Source organism: Homalodisca vitripennis, unplaced genomic scaffold (assembly GCF_021130785.1).
Source record: "Homalodisca vitripennis isolate AUS2020 unplaced genomic scaffold, UT_GWSS_2.1 ScUCBcl_2269;HRSCAF=6841, whole genome shotgun sequence".
Classification (NCBI taxonomy): domain Eukaryota; kingdom Metazoa; phylum Arthropoda; class Insecta; order Hemiptera; family Cicadellidae; genus Homalodisca; species Homalodisca vitripennis.
This window is the reverse complement of record NW_025778378.1, coordinates 7380-30141: the sequence shown is the minus strand read 5'-3', so window position 1 is coordinate 30141 and position 22762 is coordinate 7380. Positions and strand designations below refer to the sequence as shown.

The 22762-nt window shown below is 40.1% G+C and overlaps 2 protein-coding genes across 3 annotated transcripts; one reads left to right on the top strand and one right to left on the bottom strand.

Moving 5' to 3' along the window:
• Positions 1-249: 249 nt before the first annotated feature.
• On the top strand, positions 250-16432 carry LOC124371919 (the record flags this gene model as incomplete). Its single annotated transcript, XM_046830289.1, has 4 exons — positions 250-400; positions 970-1097; positions 14201-14265; positions 16346-16432. Coding segments are annotated over exons 1-4 (415 nt in total), but the record flags the coding sequence as incomplete, so codon positions are not given.
• Positions 3785-6570, bottom strand: LOC124371920. Of its 2 annotated transcripts, XM_046830292.1 has the most exons (4): positions 6304-6570; positions 5684-6028; positions 4623-4737; positions 3785-4424 (listed from the first exon to the last, which is right to left on the bottom strand). In XM_046830292.1, exons 2-4 carry the CDS (start codon positions 5837-5839, stop codon positions 3913-3915), a joined length of 783 nt encoding a protein of 260 aa, XP_046686248.1. In that variant the 5' UTR covers positions 5840-6028; positions 6304-6570; the 3' UTR covers positions 3785-3912. The 2 variants fall into 2 exon arrangements, with proteins under 2 accessions (XP_046686248.1, XP_046686246.1); XM_046830290.1 differs by having other exon boundaries at positions 5684-6570.
• Positions 16433-22762: the final 6330 nt, after the last annotated feature.

The window sequence follows — 22762 nt, the reverse complement described above, 5'->3', positions numbered from 1 at the left end:
TGTAGCTGATAGTTTAATAAAATTAGATTAACTTTAAGCAACTGTAACGTTTAGTGTCACATGCTAAATTACACAGTTAAAGCTAAATAAAACAGGATGTCGATGCGTTTGGATTAAATCAGTAGTAGGCTCCCAGCTAGTATGCATCTCAAATATTTGTAAAAACCTATTTTTCAGTTATAAAAGTAGATATAATTATATTATAAGGTAATTTACAATGTTGAATGTCAATCTGAGTATTATGTTACAGAATAAACTAAAAGCCATGTCAACCTGGTTGAGAGTACTGCTGTTATTGGCTGCTGGCAGTTGTTGCATTAACGCTTACTGCAACGAGACTGCTGTTAAAAGTATTAAGAACTTTTGGGGTAAAAAGCCACCACACGTGTATTTACAAAAGGTTTGTACGTCTTACATTATTGGGGCAAAAACAGTATATCCATAATTTTATTTTATTATATAATATACAATTCTGCATCAATGGAAAACAAATAGTTAAAAAGAGATTAAAATTAAACATAATATAGTTTATCTCTGAGTTTAAAATTCATAATTTTGTGTACACAAAAATGCATTTGAAAACAAACAACTATCCTGTTAATTTAATGTTGATTTAACATCAACAATAGTTTTATTTTTTAATTTGATAAAATATTGCAACATCCTTTACCTTTACTGGAAAGTCTACCTTTCACCTGAATTGGTAACTCATCATGATTATTTCAGGGACATCAATAGACTTTTAATACATTGAATTGTATTTTCCGGGTTTCCCTGAATAGAAAGTGGAATAAAAACTAAGAAAATATTTGATCACTAAGGTTATTACAAAAACATAAATTGAAAACTAAATAGAATGAAGTTATAAAAGGAAGCTCAGTGTTAGAAACCAGGACCTATATTTAATACTGACAAGAAAACCAATGACAAAATTTATATTATATAAACTTTTAATTGTTTTCGATTCAGCTGGTTGGGACACTAACATATGTCTGGATCTCACCAAGTATTCTGGGAGGTCAAAATCTGACATGTTTCCAGACAACGGTTGCCACGGATGAGATGTCTGTTAAGGACTACATGGTTGACGTTGATGGGTACGTGTAAATATTTTCTAGTTCTTTATTTTTTCAGATTAGAACAAAACAAAATTAATTAAGTATGAATGTAAGAGTACCAAGAGGACAAGTTTATTAACATTATATTTTTTGAAATTTTTTAGATTTATCCCAAGTTAAATAAATATGTTACTATTATAAGTTCAGTATTCTTCATAAAAGACTAATTATTAAAAATTGAACTTGTGACTGATACAGTTTGATTAAAGTGATATATAGAAAGAAATATTTTTTAAAACACTTAAAAATTTTAAAAAACATGACAAAATAAATTTTATACCTGCATTTTATATGTATAAATATATTAGAACCAGTTCAGAATATATAGATTGCCTTCAGTAATAATTAAAATTCTAAGTCTCTGGATATTTGATGAGAAAGTATTGTTAAGTATTATTGCATTAAATAACTTGTTTTTTATTGCCTAATATGAAAAGGCTACTTTTATTGAATAATAATTATGTATATATTTTTTGGGCAATTTATACTCTATATTTTAATTTGTTTACTAAACTGTATATACTACATTAATCCTATATCTCTTTCTGCGGCCTAGTGCCTACAATACCATTCCTTACTGGATTAAAATATTCACGTACAGTGACAGACCAATGAACCATTGTTTCCCGAATCAGCTGTTTACTGTACACTGACCAACCAATCACAACGGTTGACTTATCAATTGCCCACCTTGCAAGCGTAGGCACGCTTGCTCGTTATACTCTCGGTCCCGCCTGGGGCACTTATGTACTCTCTAGCCACTGCTTACCATACTTACTCTCTCCCCCATGTGTTACTCTCTTATTTAAATATTAGTTTATTTCTATTTGTTGTACATTTACATTAACATTAAAGTCAGTGCTCTGGATTGGCAATCTCTACCAGAACGTCTCTACTCCCGGACACCCGCGTCTACCGTGCTCTACAGGACTGGCCACAGTGTTAAGAACTATTCGTTTGCGGTCGTATTGTGCGTGAGTGAATCCGTGAAGGACATCTTCCGTCTTCACGCCTGCCTACAAAGACAGCAGCCTACTTCCACACTTACTGATCACAACCTGGCCCTCAACAACAGCAGACTACGGTTAGGTACCTCTCATGAAAACAAAGGTAACTGTTTAATTTCTAAACTTTATTTGAATATGCACTGTTCATAAACTCATTATGTGTAACCTAGTGAACTCTTGTTAAAATCAGTGTGTTCGGCGTCTTCACTGCCTAGTGTGAAGTGGTCCTTCTTAATCGAGCCTCTAAAATATTATCTAACGGTTCTCATAACCAAAATCCATTCTTTTCATGGTCCTTCGAGCCGGATAATAAGAACTTTAGTCCATTGGTAAATATCAGTGCAATCTCAACTCTTATAAGCTATATACAGTGCATATTTCAAAGTGTGGTTTCAGGTTCTTTCACGATTGCAAAGTCCGTGCATATCGATTTTCCAATCCCCTCTCCAGTCATATCAGCTGTGATCATATCAGCTGTGACGTCTGATCATATCAGCTGTGGTGCTCTGTCGACTGCATTGTTTTGTTGACAAACAAGCTTTCAGACTGTTACAGCACAGGTGAACTGATTACTGTGTTTAATGGTTACCGCTTCTCAATACTTGTTGGTTATTAGCCCTACTTGTAAAGGCGGCGCCAGATATGCGTCATTCGGCAAGCACCGATTGTTTGACGTTCGGCGAACTAGTTGTCTTGCTATTTGCCGATTAACGAGCAGACGTCTACACACATGTGAGGTTTTCCGAGCACGTGTTCGTTCTGGGAATAGCAAATAATCGTCAACATGGATGTCGATGTTGATGATGCTCTTCTTGCTTATCACGCTTTTATAATTTTAACTGGAGGATATTTACTGCTAAAAATGAAAAGGAAACCTAGAAGAAGGAGATGGTGGGCGGTATCCGTAAATCGTAATAGAAGCCAGTAAGTACCTTGTAAATAATAACTGAATTTTGTTTGTTATCCCTGGGAATGTTGGGACACTTCTCAATATATATAGTAATTGCACTAAGATTAAGCTATAATATATTGTAGAACAGCTTACCCAATGTTTTGTATATTTAGTTAGGTATACAGTTTTCAGCTAATACGTTTAAATAAAAAAATACCCCCGTCGCAACTTACGTACTAAGCATATTTAATATTTTCGATGACACACACACATACACACACATAGTATTTATACATGGTTTTATATATATATATATATATACACCATGTTATGATAACTTATATATATATATATATATATAAGTTATCATGATCTTGGGCTTAAGTCTTACCATGCCACCTACAGTAATAATTAACACTTTATTGCATGTTTTCTGATTTCAGGTTACAGCGGTACAAACTTATTAGCAGATTTGTTAAAAGAGCCTTCTGGACAGTTCCAAAACTTCTGTAGAATGTCTAATGAAGATTTTAGTTCACTACTAGCAAAAGTAACACCTTTGATTGCTAAGAAAGATACAAAGTGGAGGAAAGCAATACCACCGAATGAACGTTTAGCCATAACCTTACGATTCCTAGCAACAGGAGATAGTTTTAAAAGCCTGCATTACTTGTTTAAAGTATCACCCCAAATAATATCAGAGATAATTCCAGAAGTATGCAGCTCAATAATTGAAGTACTGAAGGATGTTATTAAGGTAAGCATAATAAAATTTTCAAACTCATTTTATTCGTCACGTTGTACAAGAACATTTACATCATTTACGTATTATTGTTATTAGGTTTAGCATTTAAACAATAAGTATATATTATTTAGTAACATATTAAGTAACCAATTATTTAAATTTGGAAAAGTAGTTTTCAAGTCCAACATTTGGAGGATGTTCACTATTTTCAGCATCAGAACATACTACAACAGTTCCAGAGAGAGCATGTAATTCGTTGGAATCACTTGGAACTGTGTACAATGTTAAAGTTTCATCAGGACATGGGGATGAATTTACAGAAGCTGACGAGGAAGGTGATGGTTGCATGAAGTAGGTGTTGCCCGATGTTGCAGGTCCTTTCACCATTCTCATTTCAAAAAGAACGTTGTCAATCCGGTGCATACATATTTCCCTTGTAGACTCGTCCATCGATTTTAATTTTGCCGCAACTAATTCGCCGTATATGTCACATAAGTGTTTTTCTTTTTTTGGTTGAAGTGATTGTAAAGTAGTAAACGCAGCATCCATCTTCTTTTTTATCTCAATTTCTTCAGCTGTTCTGGACTTTTTTCGTGGTGGAGGTTTAAAGGAAGATGAGGCATAGTTAGGCGAAGTTGTGGCACAAGCAGGTAGAACAATAGCTGAAAAGAAACATTACAATATAATGGAATAAAATATATATGCAAAGCACAATTTTGTATGTCATGTTGTAAAGTTACAAAAATAATTAAAGACAAATTCATTAAGTATCTTAATAACTCCAGTACTACAACGGTGCAAATTATGGGACTCCCACACGAATTACGGTGATGGATAGTCAATAGAAAAAAACACATTACCTTCGTTTCTTTGTTCAGGCTCTTCCCTGCTGGCAGATGGTACATTATCTGATAAATTTGGCAAATCTATGTTCCTTTCGGCTTGGAATTGCTCTTCATTTGGAGGTGGAGCCACCTGAAATCACAAATGTAGTAACTTTGTATAATGTAAAGTATTACAATGACACTAATTTTAAATAACATTTTCAGCTTCCTGCTACTGCGACTGAGTGGAGAATAATTAGTCGGCATTTCGAGGAACTGTGGAATTTCCCACACTGCATTGGTACTATTGATGGGAAACACGTAACAATTCAGTCACCAATCAACAGTGGATCCGAATTCTTCAATTATAAGAAATACTTCAGTATTGTACTCATGGCGCTGGTTGACGCTGAGTATTGTTTTATGTTCGCTGATTGTGGCTGTCAAGGAAGACTGAGTGATGGTGCAGTTTTTAAAAACACTGTACTCTACAACAAAATAAAAAGTAAGAGTTTGAATTTACCTAACGATGAGCCGCTACCAGGGAGACAAAAACTGATGCCGTATGTATTTCTTGGTGATGATGCATTTGCTTTAAGTAAGCGACTCATGAAGCCATTTCCAGGTAGCCATGAACAAGGTAGCAAACCCCGCATTTTTAATTACCGTCTATCACGAGCCCGAAGAATAGTAGAGAATACGTTCGGAATAATGGCTAGTGTTTTCCGTGTACTAAGGAAGCCAATGCTACTACAACCTGACAAAGTGGCACTAGTTACTATGACCTGTGTTATTCTGCATAATTTTTTAAGAAGAAGCAGGACATCACGATCGATGTACACTCCAGCGGGAACCTTTGATTCTGAAGATAATGGTATGGTTACAGGAGGGTCGTGGAGGGAAGATACCGCTGATATGACATCTATGTTACCTCTACAGAAAGTGCCTAGGAAGCCAGGTACCGCAGCAAAGGAATACAGAGAAGAGTTTGCTGAATACTTTATGAACAATGGAAAAATCCCCTGGCAAAATGACTACAGTTAAATACATGTGTACCCTGTACCATTGATTTTAATAAATAAATATAAATATTTTACCTCTGAACTAAGTGTCTCTCTTGGCAGGTTCTTATCTTTGAGAAATCTTTCCATGATTTCATAAGCAAACCAATTTGGTTTGTATATATCATCAGATCCGGCTCCACTTTTACAGCTTTCCTTAACCTTTTTCAAACACGTTCTAAATGAAGCCATCAGAGAGTCTTTTTTTCTTTTTCAATTCGGTGACAGAAAACTTGTTACCCATCTTGCTTTCGATTCTTTTCCATGCATCGTATATTTCATTTCTATTTTTGTGATTGGGATGAGAAGGGTTCCAAATAACTGGTTCATTCTCATAGTATTGTAAGAAATCCAACACCAACTCATTAGGCCACTCCATACCTTAAAATAAGAATAAAATTATTGTTTATGTTATTTTTCTTAAGTTCATAAAATGTTAATGAGTTAATGGGGAACCCCGGTCAATAACTGTATAGGACATGAAAACCCTTAAAATTGTAACTTTAATCATGACAAAATATTAAATATTAATATTTGTAGGAATTTTTAAAACATTTAAAGAATTCAGTTTATAATTCAGTAGCCTGGTCATTCACTAGTTTTCAGCCAAATAAGAACTACTTAACCTCAATTTAAGAAAATAAAATTCGTCTTACCCAATAGTCAATGAGGCTCTGATGACAAAATTGGAAACCGTGAACAGTTCTTATCTCCCAACCACAAAGCCGAATGTGTGGATGAAGCAAAGTTTGCCTTTTCCCAAATATTCGTCCACTTTGATGTGTGCAAAAGACCGACACTGAACGGGAAACAACGAGCACTAATGTTTGCTGCTTGCCGAATAGACAAACAGACATCCACACTGCTCGCGATTCGGCGAGTCGCTGCTCGGTGCTTGACGAATGACGCATGTCTGGCGCCGCCTTTAATACGCATTATTCTAAGCAGGTTTAAATATAAACAATCTTGGTTATTGGACACTTTACCTTGAGCAGGACTTGCACCCATATTGCAAAATTAAATGTTTATTTTGTCAACACTATATTCTAGTCTCAGCTTAAAAAGAAAAAAAAGCTACTTACGTTTATTATAATTTCTATTTGAACATTGCTCACGCATATGTATGCATGGTTTATGGTTACTGTCACAACACTACCATACTTTACCACTGACAGTTTACATGTAGTACGTGCGCATAATGTTTCCAGAGCCTCTGCTACATTATGGCTGAATTTAGCTCAACAATAACCTTAATTGTTGTTTATTATTTAATAAAAACTTGTCTTGTTTACGTTTTGCCATAATAACAGTGTATTTTATTTTCTCAAAACAAAACTATACTATAGGCCTATACGAGCCTACTCTACTTATTGCATTATTATTGAGTTTTTACCTCAAAAAACTAAACAATTGGTACCTGAAGATGAAATCAATGATTTCGAAATGTACATAGTAAAAAAAATAAAAGTTTACAAAAGGTGTTAAAAGGTTTATTTATATTGTATCATAAATATTTTTTAAATTGTGTTTCATTGTATTATATTGTTTAGATACTTCTTATTTCTTGGGGAAAATATTTCAGAGGAAAATAATTTAGTTTCTATTTTTATCACTGTCTCAGTTCAAGAGGACAATATTTTGTTTACTTTTCACCTTTGAAGTTTTACTCAAATTCATTAATTTTCTACAAAACACTTTCAACATGGCGATGTCTCTTAAAGTGGCTAATGCAAAGCGAGAACACCTCTTTTCTCAGATACAAAAGTATCTATGATTTAACTAAGAAGACTTCCGATCCAAATATACTTCAGCAGTTGCTTGTCCGAGCTAAATCTATTCAGAAACTTAGACAGGAATTTTCAGCAATATTAGACTTGTGCCACGAGTTGGAATTAAAAATAGATGCCGACTATACACCTAACTATTCCGCATTAGCGAGCGTGGACGAGTTAGTTGATTACGTTTCTGCTAACGTGCTTATGATTGAGACCAAGAGACAAGCTAAAGCTAATAAAAGCGAAACTATTCCGCCTGCCTCCCCTCAAGTCAACGTCCGGCTACCGAAATTGGAATTAAAAACTTTCGACGGAGCTGCCTTGGACTTCTGTACGGTTCATCAACGTTTATGAAACAAGCCGTACACAACAATGCGCACTTAAGCGATGTAATGAAATTTCAATATCTCTTGAGCGTGCTTTCAGGCGAACCACTCTCTCTGATAAAGTCGCTAAATATAACTGAGCAAAATTATGCAATCGCTTATCAGCTGCTGAAGGATCGCTACCATAATACTAGGCGTCTACTCACACTACATTTAAATCAAATACTAGACCTTCCTGTCATCTCCAGCACATCTGTGAAGAATATCCGTGCTTTCCTTAATCTTTTTCACGAACATACGCAATCACTTAAAGCATTAAAACAATGACATCACTAGTAACAACCCACTTCTCTCAGCCTTGTTATTACGCAAGATTGATAATCGGATGGTCACCCGCCTAGAAACAGTTTCGAAAAAAAGGAAGAGCTTCATACTTTGCCCTCGGTTGAACAAATAATTGAGTTTCTCAACCTGGAATGCAGCCACATTGAGGACAGTAGTCTACATGACAATATTGTGGACCCCAAGAACGCGTCAAGTTCTTATTTTGGGTCAAAACCCAAATTTGATAAACCCAAATCGTCTCTTAAAAACGTGAGCTTGTTAGCGGCTTCCTCTCCACCCTCCTCGGCCTATAAACAAGGCCCATCATGTTTTTATTGCCATCAGAGCGGTCATACAATTTATGGCTGTCCCAGCTTCAGCCAAAAGACACCTCAAGAACGGCACGGGATTATTAAACAGCACAAACGCTGTTCTTCTTGTTTGGGGACGCACAGATTAAGTGAATGTCAGTCTAAATTCACGTGTCGAACATGTCGTGGTCGTCATCATACCTTGCTACACTTCACTGATCGGCCAACACGGTCCAGTGTTAGTACGTCGGACCGCGTTCGTCCCGTTGTGGAGAACGGCCGTGACGGCGGCCGGCCTGCAACACCTACACCTGCTGTCCGCCCTCCGCCTGCGACCACAGCGCCCTCACCTCCTAGCCCGGCCGAACACACCACACTACACGCTCATGGCACACTGCATCAAGACCTCGCCCCTAGTACCACGGTTTCTTCTGGGTACTTCTCTTGTCAAGCTCACCGCCTCTAATGGACAAGCTCATGTCTTTCGTGCCTTAATTGATTCAGGAAGCATGCTAAATTTTATTAGCGAGAAAGCCTCCCAACTGTTGGGTACACAGCGCCGTCCGGCCACTATTAATGTCGCCGGCCTTTCTCAAACCTCTGCTCACACACGCGGATTTTTAACTCTGGGCGTGGAAACTCTTGCTGGCCACCCAGTTGCCGCCCCGCACTCGTTCCACATATTGCCACAAATCACTGTAGACCTCCCACGAGTGCAAATATCTCAGGAGGTCATGAATAAGGTTAAAAATATTACACTGGCTGATCCAACCTTCCACCTCCCTGGTGGCATTGACGTGCTTATTGGTGGAGCGCTATTTCCACATATTCTTACTCACGAGACCTACTCTCTTGGTTTCAATTTACCTCACGCCCTGGGCACCTGTTTTGGTTTCGTGCTGATGGGGACGGCTTCCTGCACACCCCTGACGCAGTCTGTCTCTACTATGGCTGTCTCTCTTCTCTCGACTGCTGAGGTGGACCTCCACGCCTCTCTGCAGCGTTTCTGGACACAAGAGGAACTGCCTGCTCCCAGTAAAAGGTCTGCAGAGGAAACTCAATGCGATGAATATTTTTCTACCACGCACTCCAGGGACCGTGAGGGTCGATATATGGTCCGCCTCCCTTTCAAGGACACCAGTACTCATCTGGGAAGTTCCAAAGTTCATGCTGAAAGTAGACTCTATTCACTCGAGCGCAAGCTCCACGCTCCCACTAATGTGGAGTATTATAATTTATATTCTGATTTTATACATGAATATCTCTCTCTAGGCCATATGCAGGGCTGCCCTACTCCTGACTTAAGCACTCCCCACTACTATCTGCCACACCACGGTGTTTTTAAGGCACAAAGTAGCACCACCAAACTACGCGTCGTTTTTGACGCCAGTGCCAAAACCAGTTCCGGACTCTCTCTCAACGACACTCTGTTGACCGGACCTAAGCTGCAAAATAATATTTGTGACATTCTTCTGCGCTTCCGCCTTCAGAACGTAGTGTTCTCTTGTGACATCAGACAGATGTACCGCCAAATCAAGGTGCATCCTGACGATCAACATTTTCAACTGATATTTTGGCGTGATCACCCTACCGACTTGATGTCCACGTTCAAGCTCACGACAGTTACCTACGGCCTGAACTGTTTCACCCTACTTGGCCATCAAAACGCTACATCAATTGGCAGAAGACGAAGGTCACCGCTACCCCCATGCTGCTGAGATTCTCAAGCACCAGAGCTACGTCGACGACCTGATCTGCGGGGCTGAGACTGAAGAACTCGCCGCTGAACTTCAAGATCAACTCATCAAACTCCTTCGGCTCGGTGGCTTTGAGCTCCGGAAATGGGTCTCGAACTCTCCGAGACTTCTGCAACACCTTCCTGAAGATCATCGGGAAATCCCAGTTTTTCTGCAACCCTCTCAGGAGCCTCATTTCTCTATTTTGGGCCTTAAATGGACCCCTCTGACTGACACGTTTACGTTTAATTTTAATTTTTCTTGTGAAAACCCCACTAAGCGTAAAGTGTTAAGTCTCATTTCTCAAGTCTATGACCCCTGTGGTTTTTTGGCGCCTTGCATAATGCTCGCAAAAAATATCATGCAACTCGTATGGATTTTCTGGCATAGATTGGGATGATCCGCTCCCTCCAGAAATATACAAAAAATGGCACGCATTTTTATTTGAACTTAAGCACGTTGCTACTATCACAATTCCTCGTGCTATCCCCTACTCTGCTGCTACTCACTGGGACTTGCACGGTTTCTCTGACGCCTCAGAACTAGGCTATGCTGCTGTAGTCTACATCCGCTCTACCTCCAATGACACGGTGCACGTAAGCCAAGTTATGGCTAAAACTCGCGTCGCTCCTCTCAAAAGAGTGACGCTGCCCCGACTGGAGCTATGCGCAGCTCATCTCCTGGCCCAACTTGTGAAATATTGTGTTACTCAATTAGCTCCCACCCACAAGTTTGGTTCTATTGTCTGCTGGTGCGACTCTACTGTGACCCTCGCGTGGATCAAAACACCTTCTTATCGCCTCAAAACCTATGTGGCTAATCGTGTGGCGCAAACTCAAGAGCTTGTGGCTGTGGAGTGCTGGCGCTACATACCCAGTGCTTCCAATCCTGCTGACTGCGCCTCCCGTGGGATCCTTCCCTCTCAATTGGTGGATCATCCCCTTTGGTGGCATGGACCCGACTGGTTGCGTCTCCCCTCCTCGGCCTGGCCAGATACTGATTCCAGCCTGGACTCGGTCTCTCTGGAGGAGCTAGGGGAGCTGAAGCATTCCACTCCTGTCATTGCCTTGGCCACAGCACCGCTTACGTGGGACCTCCTTATCCAGTACTCTTCCTGGAGGAAATTGTTGCACGTGATGGCCTACGTCTTGCGTTTTATCCACAACTGTCGTTCACCAAACCGCCACTTCGGACCTCTCTCCAAGACAGAACGGGACTCCGCCCAGCTGCGAATTTTCAAGACCGTGCAAGAGGAAGCTTTCACTGAAGATCCGGTTTCTACTGCGAGACCGAAAGACGTGTTCTACCAGACTTCAACGCCTCGCCCCATTCCAGGGTCCGGATGGACTTCTCCGCGTCGGCGGCAGACTGCGCCACGCTGACCTCCCGCCGAACGTGTCTCACCCGTGCATCCTGCCCAAGAAGCACCCTGTCGTGGACCTCCTCATTGACCATGTCCATGTCAAACATCTCCACGCTGGCGCGCAGCTTACTCTCTCTCTGCTCTCCCAGCAAGTCTGGATCCTCTCTGCACGCAGCGTGGTAAGATCTCGCATTTTTAGATGCCTCACATGTTTTAAGAATCGGCCTAAAAATAACACCCCTCTCATGGGCGACCTCCCCAAAGCTCGCATTACTCCAGCCCGAGCTTTTCTCTCCACGGGCATGGACTATGGTGGCCCCTTTTCGCTCAAGGTCCATAATTTACGCTCTGTCCGCATTATTAAGGCCTATATTTGTATTTTTGTTTGTATGGTTACGAAGGCCGTTCACATTGAGGTGGTGACGGACCTGTCCACCGAAGCTTTCCTTGGTGCTCTCACTCGCTTCGTTTCTCGTCGTGGCCTGTGCACAGACCTTTATAGTGACTGTGGCACAAACTTCGTAGGTGCTAAAAATGCCCTACACAAAATCCTCACGGCTGACCAGCGCAAAGTCCAAGACTTTGCTGCTGACCGTTCAATTTCGATTCCACTTCAACCCTCCTGCTGCTCCCCATCAAGGTGGAATTTGGGAAAGTGCCATCAAGAGTGCTAAACACCATTTAAAACGTGTCATGGGACTTCACATACTAACTTTGTCTCAATTCATGACGCTCACAAGTCAGGTTGAAGCGATGCTCAACTCCCGCCCCGCTCACTGCTCTCTCCAGTGATCCCAGCGACCTTCTCCCACTGACGCCTGGACACTTCTTGATCGGCTCTCCTCTGGTTTCCGTGCCTGAAGAGAACTTGCTGGACATGCCCACGAACCGCCTTTCTCACTGGCAGCTGGTTCAAGCGCTGCACCAACGTATCTGGAAGCGTTGGCAGCGAGAATATCTCCAGACTCTTCAGCAGCGCCTCAAGTGGAGCACTCCTTCCCGCAACCTCCAACCTGGAGACCTCGTCCTGGTGCATCAGGATACTCCCGCTTTCTCTTGGCCCCTTGCACGGGTCACTGATGTCACTCCAGGACAAGATGGTACAGTTCGAGTGGTACATCTCAAGACCTCAAGTGGAACTCTCACTCGTCCAGCAGTGAAGGTGTTTCTCTTACCTCACCTCTACAATTAATTAACTGTCTCTCTACCACCGCCTATAAACTTTGTAATTTGAGCCTATATTGCTCTTTCTCTCATTGAATCCCAAGGTGATTCAAGGCGGCCGGTATGTTAAGTATTATTGCATTAAATAACTTGTTTTTTATTGCCTAATATGAAAAGGCTACTTTTATTGAATAATAATTATGTAATATATTTTTTGGGCAATTTATACTCTATATTTTAATTTGTTTTACTAAACTGTATATACTACATTAATCCTATATCTCTTTCTGCGGCCTAGTGCCTACAATACCATTCCTTACTGGATTAAAATATTCACGTACAGTGACAGACCAATGAACCATTGTTTCCCGAATCAGCTGTTTACTGTACACTGACCAACCAATCACAACGGTTGACTTATCAATTGCCCACCTTGCAAGCGTAGGCACGCTTGCTCGTTATACTCTCGGTCCCGCCTGGGGCACTTATGTACTCTCTAGCCACTGCTTACCATACTTACTCTCTCCCCCATGTGTTACTCTCTTATTTAAATATTAGTTTATTTCTATTTGTTGTACATTTACATTAACATTAAAGTCAGTGCTCTGGATTGGCAATCTCTACCAGAACGTCTCTACTCCCGGACACCCGCGTCTACCGTGCTCTACAGGACTGGCCACAGTGTTAAGAACTATTCGTTTGCGGTCGTATTGTGCGTGAGTGAATCCGTGAAGGACATCTTCCGTCTTTCACGCCTGCCTACAAGACAGCAGCCTACTTCCACACTTACTGATCACAAACCTGGCCCTCAACAACAGCAGACTACGGTTAGGTACCTCTCATGAAAACAAAGGTAACTGTTTAATTTCTAAACTTTATTTGAATATGCACTGTTCATAAACTCATTATGTGTAACCTAGTGAACTCTTGTTAAAATCAGTGTGTTCGGCGTCTTCACTGCCTAGTGTGAAGTGGTCCTTCTTAATCGAGCCTCTAAAATATTATCTAACGGTTCTCATAACCAAAATCCATTCTTTTCAAGTATTGTCTATTTTTGACTATGGTGATAACTGCGCAAATTATCTATTTATAAATAAGGCGTAGTATTAAATTCTAAAAAATATAAATTAGTGATTTAAATAAACAAATACGTAATTCATTTTTTTTTAGTAAAATGGAATAAATTGTAAGAAACACGAAATCTAATAAATTTGAGTAGTAATTGCACCTTTTTATACATGGAAACAAAAAAACATTTATTTATAAGAAAGTTTGTGGTATAGCGTTTAGTTTCTTTATACGAATTTGGAAGTAGTGTTTTTAATATTCGTCCCCGGTTAAAATTTTACTTTTTTGACTCGTGATAAGGAAGACTAATTTAACTTCTCGAACGTATTGATTCAGTTTGTTTTACGTAAAGATGTCAATTGCTTGATGTGCTTTTATTATTGCATAAGAACCAACTAAAGCTTTCGGGTAATCTAATTAAAGTACTGCTATTATTAAATTAAAGACATTTAATGTATTTATAAATGTTCAATAATAATGTTGCAGGTCCACTTCAACCTCAATTGATTATTTCTATCTTTTGGAGCGGCCAGGTTATATCACCCTTACATGTAGGTTTTTATATTGTTAATTATATTGTACTTAATTTAACCTCCATATAATTTAATTGAATAAAAAACTAAAGCTGAGTATTCCTACAAAGAAAGGATAAAGGTTTTAATTTTGTATTATATGAATGATCAGACGTGGTTTATACTAATATTTAACAAAATAGAATAATTTGAAATTATATGATTCAACTATTAAATTGAAACGAATATTCCTGGAGCATTGCAATGACATTAATTTCTCATTATAACTAGTAAATTATTTTATATTTTTCAATATAAATTTTATTTCTGCGAGGCCTTTTAGTATCGATGATCCTATCATCAGGCAACTGCGTAAAATAAAATGTATATTGGAAGATGTGTAGTGATTTACAAGTGATAATAAATTATAATTAAATAGTTTTATTTTTTCTAACTGTCCATCAATTTCTGTGAATGTTTATACCTGTGTGATGAGATAAGAGAATAAAAAAAAAAACTCTTGTACCAAATAAAATTACGTATCCTATTAGTGGTACAAATTTTTAAGAAGGAAGATAATTTTTCGTATAACATATTGACTAATAATCTTGTTTTTTTAAATCATATACACATTTGTAATTAATTCTGAAAACTAATTTATTTAACATCTGGTAATGCAGTAAATTTGGCAAGACTAGTAAACGTTACTTAATTTGCTATGTGTGAAATTTGTTTGTCAGCCATATTTCCACAAAAGCAAGTTTAACGTTTTTTATAGACATGTTTAAATACATTGCCTTTAAACACGAAAAGAAAAATACATAGTTAAATGTATTTATATGTACATATTCTGTCGTTCCAAATAATAAAATAAACATGAAATGATTTTCATTATGCTATTTTATCAATACATCTAAGGAAATAAAAGCTCTATTCTTTTTACGTGTATGATTAGTACAGTTTCTGGAATTCGTATCTACACATAATATACGGTAGACCTTTTATTATATTCTCATATATTATATTGCATACATTACGCTTGGTCGAAATAAATATATATGAAGCTTTATGGCAATACAATAAATATAAAAAAAAACTATATTTACACGTAACCTTATAAAATAGCTATCCATGATGAATTGGTTAGAATTTCTCTTCTTTGTGAAACACCCATAATACTATGAAAATTACACAGGTTTATTTTCATTTAAATCACAATTAATTTCCTATTGTTGAAATTCATTACACCCTTTCCGAATATTCCCTTGCTGAAATTAACTATAAAATTTATAAAAGTTAAATTATTTTCTGATTCTAAATTTAAATAAGAACTTTGTAAATAGGTTCCTCTTAGGCCAAAAATCGCCTTTATAGAGTTTGGACTAATAAGTTAAGAGTTCGTCCAACTGTACCTCCGTTAGGATAAATCTTTCGTTACGTTTCGTCTGGGCCTGCGATACTCCGTTGTTGGTTTATTAATCAGGTAAACTGTAAATTACATCAATATAACTCACTATGTAAAAACAAGGAGAGGTTCAGGAACTTTTATTATTTTTTAAAATCAAAATATATTACTTTTCAGTACTTCTCACGGGCTAAAACGACTTTGTAGCTGAGTTAGGGTAAGTGCATAATGAAATCCTGTCTGTGACAGTTACACTTTATACCTGTACATTGTACAATCTACATCTGTTTGATAAGATTCTCGCACAGGCAAGTGGTCCTTGGGGACAGGCAGAATAAGCATAACAAGGGGATTGGCATCTCCTTAAAAAATACTCAAACTGAAACTCTAACTCTGGTCCCAGGGGCGGGAACATGTTACGCTGAACACTCGTCGATCGGAAATGAATATCTAATTATACAAGCAATACTGTTGATTTGTGAAAAGAGTGTAATAATGAATGAAATGTGTGTATGCCAATACGAATATTTTTAGTTAAATCTAACAATTTTGTTAAAAATAAGCAAATCAAGTATTCATTGTGCACTAGGTAAGCCTCGATCAAATGGATATGCGAGTGTTTGTGCTAAGAATAGAGAACTAAGTCAATACATTCTGCCTTTTTCATAGATTATTTTATAACTTTATTCATAATCAATACACGTTGTGTTCAAGCCCCGGGCTCCCCGGATGACTGGGCTCATGTAGTTTATTTCCATAGCAAGAGACATGTCATGGCGTACTACCAATGCAGTCCAACAGGTATGGAACAAAATACTCTACGTATAGTACCTATAGAACTATATTAGTGTGAATATGTCGTACGACAACAATGTTAGGAAAGAGAGAGGAATAAAAGCATAATAATTAAAAATGCGTACCATAATTAATTTTAGTGCATATTGAAAATGAAGTAATATCTATAAAATAATAATTTGGTTTGAACTGCTAAAATGTTTGGATATCTGATAGCAATGCAGTTTTGAACGTATTTTAGGATTTATATTTAAAATATGATCATTTTATTGCACTGATAACTACGAAATATATCGTATATACTGTACAGCAATTTATTAGGACTTTTGTTGGAAAAATTAAACTACCTACTTATTATATGTAACTTTCTAAAATGTAATTAAGATAAGTCAAGAAGAAGTGGTAATTTCAAATATATTTTGGTGAAAACAAATTTTTCATAAATATTAAATCCAAGATGAAACCTACGATATTTAACTTCAGAATACTCTGAGAAAGTATAATCAACCTGTTTAAAAAATGGACAATAAAAATAGAACATGTATGGTAACATTTAATTTTATACATAGCAAAAATATAAGAATTTTAGTGTAAACAGTTTGAAAATACGGTTATTCCCATGATAACAAAATAATATGTGTTCATCGCAATGAAAAACATAAGAATATGCACTTATTAGTGAATTGTTAATATAATAATTACATTACTAATATGTATATATATATATATATATATATATATATATATATATATATATGTATGTGTGTGTGTGTGTGTGTGTATATATATAAATAAATTTATATTTATATATTCTGTCGTTACAAATAATAAAATAAACACGAAATGATTTTCATTATGCTAGTTTATCACTACATCTAAGGAAGAAAAACCTCTATTCTTTTTACGCGTATGATTAGTACAGTTTCTGGAATTCGTATCTACACATAATATATCGCAGACCTTTTATTATATTGAGCCGGGGCTCAGTTTGGGCAATTTATTTTTTTGTCTATTATTTGCCCACCTCGGCCACTCTTGTCAGTCGGTGGGGGAGTCACTCCGTCAAGTATTGATTTTCTGCCTGGTTGGACTGATTGGTTGAGGTCAGCTGGTTGACCTTGACTAGTTTACCGACCAGCTGTTCACCGGCACCGGCACCGGCTACTGTTCGGGAGCGGTCAGACTGTTCGGAGACACGTTCGGAGAAGCTACTGCGTTTGCTGTCTGTTCGCTGCTCTTCCCGTTCCACATGGCTGGCTAATTCTCCGACTTTCGGCAGGGTCCCCGTGAGTGCCGTCAGCGGGACTGATGCGGCGAGTCTGACCACAGCACTGAAGCCAACTGAATGCCCGCGCCCTGCCAGCGCTATTGGACCGGCATCCAACCGGAGTGTAGTGCTCCCATTAATTTCTTCTGGAACAAGGTTGGATCAGAAATGTTTTTTACTTATTATACCACTTGAGAGGATTGGCTTGTATGGAGCGCTGCCAGATGTTAGATCTGGAGGAGGGCCAGTATATTAGCCAGTATTATTTAGTTTAGTTACATGAACTGAAGGGGAGGATTTCATCTTTAATTCGGATTCGTGGAGGCAACTAAGCCCCCGCCTCCTTCGAAAATTGGCTTTAAATATTTTTTTTTAATTTTCGGCTACAAACTTGAAACCAAATTACTTTTTAAAATTAGTGGGCCTAGAAATTCTACAACCTTTTCCCTCCCCTCAGTTCATAAAAAATTACCTGTTAAAATTTTTAGATTTACTACTGCCGTACCTGATATATGTTATTTTATAGACCAAATTTCTATTTATTGTGTTATTAATATTATATTATTTATTTATTATGTTATTGTTATTATTGGAAATTATTTTATTGTTGGTATTTAGTTTTTAAGTTACGCGGTGCACCGTGGTGCTGCAGTTAACTGTATATTGTATTTTGCATGGAAATGTTTGCCACCTATTAATTATATATCATTCACTCGAATTCTTGTCTCTTTTTGTCTCTTCCCACTAGTGGCATGTGATTGTTTTTTTTATGATTTGCTCCGAGTTTGGGAGGGGCACGCTTCCGAGGCCTCCTGTATTTTTTCACTAACTCGGAACAAAATGATAGCAGAGCGTGGTTACGTGTTTTTACCCTCTGCGGGCCCGGGGTTTTGTTTTGCCACTGGTGGTGAGAGGGATGAGTTGAAGTTAGTTTGTGACTTCCTGCGCCTGTGCCGTCTCGCTGAGCTATTTTTCGCTGATCTACAGGAAGTGTGTAAACTTGTTTATTAATTTTCGAATTATTGTTACTTGTGTGTTTTTGTTATATCTTGTCTTCATTGTTTTTTTTTTTCTGGTTTTGTTCTGGTACGGCGTAGTGTTTTTGCTGTGGTATTTTGGATTCGCTGCCGTGTTTCGTGGACGGCAGGAATTCTGGGGACTCTGCTGAGAGTGTTGTCTCACTAAGTTATTCACTTGTCGCCTTAGTTATTGCGTTGTTAGTTGTTGACTTCGAGTCAGTGTGTGTTACTTGTTAGTCTGTGTCATTTATTTATTTATCATGCCTGTCTCTCTGGTGCCTGAATACTTGTTGAAGGAGGATCTCCATTTTGAGTTGTTGGCTCGTGGGCTTACTCCGGGTTCCGACTGCGAGTCCATGCGGAAGCAACTGCGGGATAATATGGACCTGGACACGACTTGGCCTAGGGATTTGACGTTCCAGAAACAGAGGCCCATTTTGGAGGCTAAGTTGGAGACTTTTGAAAATCCGCCTACTGGCCGAGAGAGGGCTAGGTATTTGTCCCGGCTTACCCATCTACATATGAGGCTGTCGCTACTTAGATCCAAGCTTACCAGTTCTGGTGATAGGGAGTGGTTGGAGGAACGCATCACCTTGGTGGACGGCCTGCTGACTGTACTCGAGAGGGACGAGGGGGCTAAGGCTCCTGAAAAAACTGTGCCTGCGGTTGACTCTGCTGCGGCTGTTAAGGGTGAAGGCCAGATCCCTGGATCAGTCGTTGCGGAGGTGTCTGGTGTGGACGGGGCCCGGGGGCCTGTGACCCAAATGCCTGCTGGATCTGGAGGACTGGGGACTGTGATGACGGGATCCTTTGTTCAGTATCACAAGCTTCCAAACCCACTTACCCCGTTGCTGCAGCGACTACCAACGGTGGATGGTCTAGATACTGAAGCCTTGCTGCGGTTTTCTTTCTGAGATCCTGCGACTGCATGACTTGCCTGGTCTTCAGGGAGCGAGCTTCCTGCATGTCATCTCTCCGTTTTGTAGGCCACCTTTGGGTGACTGTCTGGTTCGAGTTCTCCAGAGGGGTGGTACCCTGGATGATTTTCATAGGGAGGCATTGGATTTCTTTGTTCCTGGTCAGTTGAGGGAACGTCTCCGTGTGGAGAAATTCTTTAGGCCTCAGGGCAACGGAGAGAGTTTGGCAAAGTTTGTGGCCGAGGTGAGGGACACTGATAGGGTGTTAAGGCTCAATATCCCCGAAAGTACTGTGGTCACCACCATTCTTGAGGGTCTCAATCCTGAAGAGAGGTCCCGTCTAGTTTTTGCTGGTCGCCCTTCCACCTTTTCTGAACTGGACCGTCTGTGCATTGCTTCGCGCAGCGTGCAGTTTGCTGACCGGCAGAGGGCGGAGAGGAACAATCATCGTTCCATCCAGCCCTCCAGGGCTGTCACGGCCGTACAGAATCCCGTGGATGGGCCACATCACTCTGGTGGGCTTCATCCACCCATCTGCTATGCCTGTGGTGAACGAGGTCATACTCGTCGGGAGTGTCCTAGGAGATATCGCACTGGTCCAAAAAACTAGATCAAAGGGGGGTTTTCTCTGAAGTTCCCCCGAGGTCTAAGAAAAAATTTCAAAAAAATAGTACCTTTGCGAAAAATTTGATTAATAGTTTGGACACTACGAGCCTAGCAGAAAAGGGAAACCTACGGCTTAGGACAGCATCTTCGGTGTGCCCTTATATCAATATCTTAGTGGGAGACTCAGTGCATAAGGCCCTAGTTGATTCCGGGTCAGCCTGTAGCCTCATCTCTTCCCGTCTTTTTGAAGCCATTTCAAGGTTAGGTTTGGTGAAGCACACCGAGGAGTCTTCTTTAAACTTGCTGGACTGCTTCTAATTCACCTCTTCCAATTTCGAGGAAGGCTTCAATCAAGTTTAAGGTTGAATGTTTTTCATGGGTGTGGAGCTTCCTTGTGGCCCAGGACCTGAGTATGGATTGTATTTTGGGGGCGGATTTTATTCAAAAGACTGGTTTGGTGCTGGATCTTCAGGCGGGCCAGTCTTATTTCAAATTCAATCGGCGAGTGTCAGTCCCCTTTTCCGATAATTTCAAATCGACACCGCAGGTTGGTGAGGTGGAGTGTGAGGAAGGTTCTGCCCCTGAGGACCCGTTCGGTCACTTGGATGAGGAGCAAGCTGGGGTTTCTCCGTGAGCTTTGCTCAAGATTTCCGGAGGTCCTCACACCCAAGCTCGGTTCTACCCATCTTATTGAATATGAAAATTCGTCTGACTGACACTCAGCCAGTACGCTCCCACCCATACAAGTTGGCTCCTCCAAAGATGGAGGTTATGCGTGGTATCATCAAGGATCTCTTGGATCAAGGAGTTATTGAGCCCTCAAACTCATCGTATGCCAGTCCAGCGTTCTTGGTTCCAAAGCCTAATGGAAAACATCGTATGGTGGTTGACCTAAGAAAACTTAATGCCAAAATTGAAATAGACTCAGTGCCTCTCCCCGATCTCCATTCTGCTTTTTGATTGGTTCGGTAAGGCCAAATTTTTCACTATATTTGATTTGAACCAAGCATATCATCAGATTCCGTTGAAGAAGGAATCACGTCCTCTCACGGCCTTCTGTGTTCCGTGGAATTTGTATCAGTACTGATCTGTGCCTATGGGGCTAGCTGTGGGGGCCCAAACGTTAACTAGGTTGCTTGACTCCATCTTCCACGATGTGAAGTTCAGGTATGTCTTTAATTATCTTGATGACCTTCTGGTCTACAGTGAGTCTTTCACGGAACACGTTTAAACATCTTGAGGAGGTATTGGTTAGGTTGGGTAGGGCTGGCCTTACAGTCAATCCGGAGAAGGTGTCTTACGCCAAGTCTGAAATATCGTTTCTCGGTCACCTCGTGTCGTCTAGGGGTGTATCTATAGACCCTGCCAGGACCCAAGGCATTCGGGATTTCCCTCCTCCGAAGGATGCCAAGGGTGTTGCCAGATTCATAGGCATGGTTAATTTCTACCGTAGGTTTATTCCTGACTTTGCCGAGGTGGCCGCCCCTCTGAACGCCCTTAAGAAGGAAAGACGCAAAGTTCGTTTGGGGTGAAGATCAAGAACGTGCTTTTCAACTGCTTAGGGAGGCCATTATCCAACCTCCTGTGCTGCGAATACCGGACTTTAGTAGGCCCTTCATCTTGCAGACTGACTCCTCATCCTGTGCTGTAAGGAGCTGTGCTTTCTCAAGAATTCGACGGCGCTCGGGCAACCTATCGCTTTTGCATCTAGGACTTTGACCCTTCAGGAAAAGAAATCTTCTATTTATGAGCTGGAGTGTCTGGCGGTCGTTTTCGGCATGGATTAAGTTTCGGAGGTTCCTAGAGCATTCCGAATTTCTGCTGGAAACTGACAATCAGGCTCTTTCCTGGCTATTGGCCCATCCTCGACAACTCGGGAAGATTGGTCGCTGGGTTGTCAAAATTGCGGCCTTTAAATTCAGGGTGCAGCACATTCGCGGTACCCAAAACGTCGTCGCCGATGCTCTTTCTAGAATGTATCATCTACCCAGCGATCCTGTTGATTCTCAAGCAACCGTTGTGTGGGACTGTGATGTTGGATTTCCCTGCTGCCTTTGAGAGTTTTGGCTCTCACCAACTTCAAGACCCCGAGTTGTCAAACATCATTGGTGAGCTCCAGGAGGGAGAAGCCCACTCTCCTTACTTCTTGTCCAAGGGTGTCCTCTGCTGTCGTGCCGACGCGGAGGTGGTCGGTCCCAAGATTGTTCTGCCGAGTGCCCTCATACCGATGGTCTTTTCCTACTTTCATGTTTCTCCCGTGGGCGGTCATTTAGGTATTCACAAGACCCATCGCTAAAATTAGAGATAAGTTTATCTGGAAAGAGTATGGACAGAGACATTGCTGGTAGAGTAACGAGCTTGTCATCTTTGCTCGGTCAGTAAACCAGCACAAAAATACCAAATTAGGGCTTCTTTCTTCCTCCGAGGTGGGCGGAGCGGCCTCTTGAAAAGGTGTTCATTGACTATGTGGGACCCTTTCCCCGTAGCAAGTCAGGGAACACCTCCCTGCTTGTCGCTGTGGATGCTT